The sequence below is a fragment of the Perca fluviatilis genome, chromosome 11 (genome assembly GCF_010015445.1).
Source record: "Perca fluviatilis chromosome 11, GENO_Pfluv_1.0, whole genome shotgun sequence".
NCBI lineage: Eukaryota > Metazoa > Chordata > Actinopteri > Perciformes > Percidae > Perca > Perca fluviatilis.
In genome coordinates, this window is record NC_053122.1 from 16,330,952 (window position 1) to 16,338,241 (window position 7,290).

The 7,290-nt window shown below is 35.8% G+C and overlaps 1 protein-coding gene across 1 annotated transcript; it reads right to left on the minus strand.

The window, feature by feature from the left end:
* LOC120568735 (cathepsin Z) lies at window positions 1-5,005 on the minus strand. Its single transcript, XM_039816418.1, has 6 exons — window positions 4,841-5,005; window positions 3,972-4,135; window positions 3,089-3,268; window positions 2,084-2,234; window positions 421-586; window positions 1-144 (listed from the first exon to the last, which is right to left on the minus strand). Exons 1-6 carry the CDS (start codon window positions 4,966-4,968, stop codon window positions 31-33), a joined length of 903 nt encoding a protein of 300 aa, XP_039672352.1. The 5' UTR covers window positions 4,969-5,005; the 3' UTR covers window positions 1-30.
* Between the last annotated feature and the right edge of the window lie 2,285 nt (window positions 5,006-7,290).

The following is a 7,290-nucleotide window of genomic DNA, read 5'->3' on the forward strand; positions in this document are numbered from 1 at the left end:
TAGAGTCTTTCTATCAGTTTAATTAGGCTGCTATGTTACAACAGGGTCTCCATATGCACAGTTTTTCTCAATACCCAGGTTGAACCAATTGCCTTTTCCTCCTTTATAGGCACTGGTGACTATTCTTGCCCAGCCGTGTTCTCCCTGAAAAAAAAAATACAAAAAAGAAATATTATTTATTCTGCATGCAGGAAACCCAAAGTCAGTGAAAATGACTTTTTTAAAACACTGGCTGGAAACTAAATAAATAAAAGGGTAAATTCATAAATTGTAAAGCAGTGAGGTAGCTACAGAGCTGATTTTTGTCAGACTGCATGCAGGCTTTGCAGGTGGGTGTGGTGCAGAGAGAGAGAGAGAGAGAGAGAGAGAGAGAGAGAGAGAGAGAGAGAGAGAGAGAGAGAGAGAGAGAGAGAGACCAACCCAAAACTCTCCCCAGGAGTTCCTGACAATCCAGTACTCAGTCCCGTCCTCCGCCACACCCCAGCCAGCCACAGAGACAATGTGATTCGGCAAAGACAGGGGGTGAAACTCTGAGAAGATCCCTCCAGAGTATCCCTCCAGGCCGTCAGTGGCCATCAGGGCACAACTGAAAGACAGAGTGAAGAGTTTCTGTAGTTATTTAATCTTAATCTTCCTTTTCTTTTCACATTATTTTGATCACTAAAATGTGATCATAGAAAGAACATTTCTATGGGTTCAAATACAGGTCAAAACTTAGATTATTATTTTTTTTTTTAAAGATTTATTTTTGGGCATTAGGCCTTTATTATATAGGGGACAGCTAAAGACATGAAAGGGAAGAGAGAGGGGGACTGACATGCAGCAAAGGTGGAGTTGAACCTGCGGCCACTGCATTAAGGAGTAGACACACATACATACATACATACATACATACATACATACACATATATATATATAGTCATAAAAAGCCAGAACATTCCTCGAACCAAACTTTACACTCACAAGCCTCGTTATCTGTTCGTCTGGCCTGCATCACAAAAAGAGCCTAAGTTTAATTCAGTCATTCAGGGAATTTATGTTTGTTTTGAAGTATAATAATCAAATGATAGTCCTTGGGTGTTAAGAAAGACAATTAACTGCAGTCAACTCTGCCTCTCCCTGCCTCACAAAGTACAGCTTTACATTATATATATATATATATATATATATATATATATATATATATATATATATATATATATATATATATATATATATATATATATATATATATATATATATGCGCCTGCTCTACCAGCTAACCTGGCGCTCAAAACTTAGATTTTTTTTGGCAGTGCTTTCAGGCTGTAAGAGCAGGAACAAAACTTGTACTTGTAACTTAATTGTGACTATGCAGTGTGGTAACTTTGAGTTTCACACAGTTTCCTGCTGTGCATCTGCAGTCAGATGTTCCTGTTGTGTGTGTTTGTGTGTGTACCAATTTGGAATTGGACACAACACAACTAGATATCTTTCTACTTGTTTTCAAACTTAAATTACACATGCAATTTGAAATTCTTAATGTCACAATCTCATTAACCGATACATTTTAAATGACAACTGATGAACATTTTTTTAACATATCTGCAGGTATTAGAAAAGCAAATTGAAGACTTTTTAAGACCTTCTTAATACTGCATGGATTTAATTTAAAGACAAAATAAAGCTGTCAAAGCCAGAACTTTACTAAATGAATAACATCTAATGTAAGAAGTTCAACTATAAATGGACGAGATAAGGAAAAGAACATCAGTAATGGTTAAGTGACATAAAGCTAAGTTGTGTTTATTAAAGTAGATACATGGTGAAAAATATAAATCTGTAAGTAAGATATAAGATCAATACTTTAAGGCTTTAATATAAATTACTGTATTTTATTTTATTTGAGTGAAAAAAATGACACTCTGTGCTCTGTTCCTCAAAGGTTTAAAGAATGATTAAATATGTAGCTACTAATAAAAACTTCACTATGATTAAGAACTGCTTTGTGAAAAGTTCAGGCTGAATCTCTTACTGTACTTCACACGGACGGTGTAGGTGGATGGATAATTAGAAAATGACTGGGGAGGATGACTTACTCTACCTGATGGGCCCATTGGTGTACAATTCTGCTTTTATCTCGTCTCTTCCTGAAACTTCTCCATAGTCGCCCACTTTCCACATAGTGTAGTTCTTCACGACAGCACACGATTCAAAAAAGGAGCAGGTGCCACACTGGTTAAACTGCTCACACTCTGAAACAAATTAGATCATTTATGATTTACAGGGCAGTACAACACTCATTTTACTATTCAGATCCGTACAATTACCGTGAGGTTACATTTTAAAATTTCCAGTGTAGTGTTAAGGTGTAATGTGAAATAACATTTAAATGCTGTAATATTGTTACAAAAAAACTGTCATTATCTGTCTTTAAAAATGACAAGATAAATAAAAAACATTACAGGTGACCTTAAGTCGTCAGTTTACAATATACTGTAACAACACTACGCTAGATGTAATCCTAAATTAGTTTTTCCACTAAAACGAATATACACTATAGGACCAAAATAACGACACCAAGCCAATACACCCATATGTGATGTGTGATATGCTGCTATAACAGTCTCCACTCTTCTGGGAAGATTTTGGAATCCTGCTGCAGGGATTTGCTTCCATTTAGCCGCAAGAGCACTGGTGAGGTCCAGTGCTGATGTCTGGTGATAAGGCCTGGCTCACAGTCCGCGTTCCAGTTCATCCTCAAGGTGTTGGATGGGGTTAAGGTCAAGGCTCTGACTGTGAAAACCATTACTTTATGGACCTGGCTTTATGCATGGCGGTATATCATGTTGAAACAGGAAGCAGGAAAGAGGCCTTCCCCCAACTGTTGGCACAAAATTGCAAAGTAACACACACACTTTGGTCTAAAATATCATTGCATGCTGTCGCATTAAGACTTTCCTTTTTGGAACTAAGGGGTTTAGCCCAGACCATTAAAAAAAGGCAGCCTTAGACCAGGGTGTCCACATACTTTGGGCCATATAGTGTACATTTACCAACAGACAGTGTTCAGAGTAAAATAGAAAGAAAAAAAAGAATATTCTTATACTTTGGTTTTTGGCTTGGTAGTTGTTGCAGGTTTCATCAGGAATGCCTCTCTCGTGTGCATAGGCGTAGACTCTCAGGTGATCTCCTCCGTAACAAGAGCCCGCTCTCCCACAGTCTATCACGTTTTGGACTGACAGATAAGCCGACGGCCACACTCCTCCACGCTTGATGTTGATACGGTCTTGGACAAAAGAATAACAACAACAAATGTTGAAATGGTAAAATTTCCTCAGGAGATCACAGTCTTCTTTTTCTCTTGCCAGCCTGCAGGGTGGATGCTGCTCTCCGTGCTTACTATGCCACTGCGGCCACACTATTGTGATACTTTGTAGTCTACAGCAACGGCTCAATATAATATCTCTATAATATATTGTGTGAACACACTGTGTGATAAAAATATTTTAAATACACATAATAATATGCATATTCTATATCAGGGGTTGGCAACCTTTTTAATATGAAGTGCCATTTTAAAATGTTCTGAGCATTATTGAGCATTAAGCCTGCCATCATCTACCAAGCCCACTCAGGCAGTGTTATTTTTTTTCCTTTGTGCTGCATTCTGTAAAGAAGGTAATGAGTCATCAGTTTACAATATACTGTAACAACACTACGCTAGATGTAATCCTAAATTAGTTTTTCCACTAAAACAAATATAGACTATAGGACCAAAATAATGACACCAAGACATTACACCCATATGTGATGTGATATGCTGCTACAATAGTCTCCACTCTTCAAGACAGAGGAGGGCGGGTCTTCGTGGAATGCGGAAGGGGAAAAAGTCAATCAAACTACCGTAAATAACAGGCCTTGCTCCTGTGCTTAAGGTTGCTGACCCCTGTTCACATCTTCTATCCATCCCTATATTCTCATCTTGTTACCAGCAAGTGCACTGGTAGCTCCCATGGCCCAGCAGGACCCACAGTACTGGGGGATGTGCTGGTTCCGGGTGACGCTCACATAATTCTTCCCCTTGATGTTCCTCCAGTCCCAGGACAGAGGAAGGTCTGACACCTTCACATACTCATGTGGGCGGGCCTGTGTCCTGAAATAAGTAATAAGTAAAAATATTATCAATCAGGACAAAGAATGAACCATAACAATATTGAGGTAACTATAGAAGCATACAGTATCTCTATGATATTGTATACAAACATAATATCACAGAAAAGTCATGTTTCAATTTGACATTTCCATAAGAAATTGTCTTTATTAACATCAGCTATAACTGTCAAGTTAAAATTAATATCACAAAATAGAGCAAAAAGTCTGGTGGTAAAAATGGAGCTAATTTCAACTACTTTATAGCTAGCTACATTACTTCGTAAGATAATAAAAGTAACTAGTAATTAATGCTGTCAAATTAATGTTGTAGAGTAAAACGTACAATATTAGCCAGCCTCCGCAATGTAGGGGGCAGAAAGTAGCATAAAAATAAGTAGCCTAGGCTACTTTAGTAAATGAAGTTAACTTAGTTACATGTTACCACCGACCACATTACTATAAATTCACTACTAAATATAAGCCTGTGGAACACTTAAAACTGCAATATACTTATGTACGTGCAATGTTGTAAGAAACACAGATAGCGGTTAAATATACAAAGTAATCTATTATGGTAACTCTAGTTCTTAAGAATTTCGAATCTAACCTAGTCACTCAGGAGGTAACGTTAGTCTCAGGATGTAAACAACAAGTCCAAATCATTAAACTGTGTCACTGACAGTTGTCAATTGTTGTCATCACTTACTTGACAGAGTCTGGTCTGCCGTCTTTGATTGGTTTGTAACAAGGCTCAGATAAAAGTCTGGAGGAGCTGATTTGAAAAGAAAATGATGCTAAACAAAACAGTAGCGGTACAGTTATTGAAGACGCCATGTTGGATCCCCTCCTTCGTGTGACGCAGACACGCAGGCAGCGCCCCCTGTCGGCATCTGTTACCATCACAACCTTCATTAAACAAGTATCACATAAATTGAACACAATATATAACTGTAAATTATGAAGTTGACTTGCATTATGAGGGCAGAGTTTTTTTTTTTAATTATTTCTAAAAAAGTCATTGAACAATACAGAATACAGTAGTGGAAGTAGTATTATTAGTAGTAGTAATAATAATAATAATAATAATAATAATAATAATAATAATAACAATAATAATAATAATAATAATAACAATAATAATAATAATAATACTACGTTTATTTAATATTGCACCTTTAACAAAACAAAGTCACAAGATCAAAATTGCTAAAAAAAAATTCTATTAAAATAACAGTAAAAAGAACAAGCAATACAAAAAGAAATAAAGTATTAGGATCAAAGTAGTACACAAAGTAAAAGTACTAGTATTATGCAGAATGGTTTATTATAGAAAAAAAAACATTTTATATTATTGAATTATAGTTATTGATACATTAATGTAAACATTACTTTAATGTTTCCACAGCTGGTGTGGGGCTATTTTTTGTTTACTGTATATGCTGTTGTGGCTGGTCTTATATTTACCTATTATAATAAGTACAGTACTTGAGTAAATGTGCTTAGTTACTTTCCACCACTGAGAGAACAGGAGAATAACAATAGACAAAATAGGTCTGCATACACAAGAAACAGTTTTCAGCAAATTTAAAAGTTGAATTAATAAAGTAACAAAAGACATCAAATGAAGAGTAGACAGAAGAGTGTCAGTGTTTTGAGCATTTCAGATTGTTGAATGCATTTTTCACATTAGATGAGAAAAGTCTAAAATTAGGAACATTATTTGTTGTTCTTAATTTATAGATATATTTTTGTCCTGATAGATAAATAAGTTTCAGACTGCTAAAATGTTCTATTGTCAATAGGCGCTACAGAACACTGTTCACCAAAACAGCCAGACACAGGAACAGTTTCTTCCCACAGGCTGTAACGAACACGTCACACCAGTTCATAGTGTCATAGTGCCTGCATTCCCTGTTCAATAACCCTGTAACACCAAGCATCCGCCTTTCAGTAAATTATATATTTAATAGTGTTAAACACATAATTTAAACATGTGTCAAATATACACTCTATACTGTCATATTCACCTACCTCAGGTATATATAAGCAACCTGTTTGTTATATTAATAATTCTTATTTATGGGGCGGCCTCTAGCTCACCCAGTAGAGCATGCGCCCCATGTAGGAGTCCTTTGCAGAGGCCCGGGTTTGAATCGGCCCTTTGCTGCGTGTCATCCCCTCTCTCTCTCTCTTCCTGCTTTCCTGTCTATCCACTCTCACTATCTAATAAAGGTAAAAAATGATCTTAAAAAAAAAAATCTTATTTATTCTAGCACTATTTGCACTTTTGCATTGCCCTATTGTCTTACTGTTTACATTCCTCATAGAGCTGTTTGTTTACATATGTGTAAGGATGTGTAGATATACACTTTTACTATACAAACTTATATCTTTACGTGTCAAAATGTTTGTTTACCTTGTTCAGCTGTGTTGTCCTTGTGTATGTTTATTTCTATATACTTTGAGAGCAACAAAAAGCTGGAGTCAAATTCCTATGTGTTCACACTTATTTGGCAATTGGAGCTGATTCTGATTCTGAATTAGTCCTGGTCTTACATTAATGTCAAACATTAACATCATTTTTTCATATTAGAAATACTGCCTACTGTCTATGTTAATGCATCAACACTCTAAAAAAAAGCTTTGGAAACTTTGGAAAATTAGGTATGCTACTTTGGTCCCTGTAAATACACACAAAGGAATTCTTAGAAAACAGAAAGGGGCGAATGTTTTTTTTCACAGCACTATTTTTAGGCATACATATTCAAGTAACAGCTTTGCACCTACTACATAGCCCATATCTGTAAAGACATTGTTTTTGCAACCCATACATTTGAAACACATGTTTAAGTATTTTTCTGCCAGTTACAATAATAACCAGTAATAATCCTTTTTTTTTTTTAATAATTTGTATTATTTCAAGTACTTTATTATTTCTGCTTTTTATATTTCTGTTTGTGCTTATATTTTTACAGTTCGTTGCATCTGCTGACTCTTTTTTTATTTTTCACCACAGTGATCAATAAATGAATGTCTTCTAAAGAAAACAGGTGTTAGAGCAGTGCAGGTTTTTGCAGGGTCAGCAGGAAACTTTTAAATAACATTCTCAGTTCCCAATTACAATCACATTACACCTAATGCAGGGCCTGATGATTG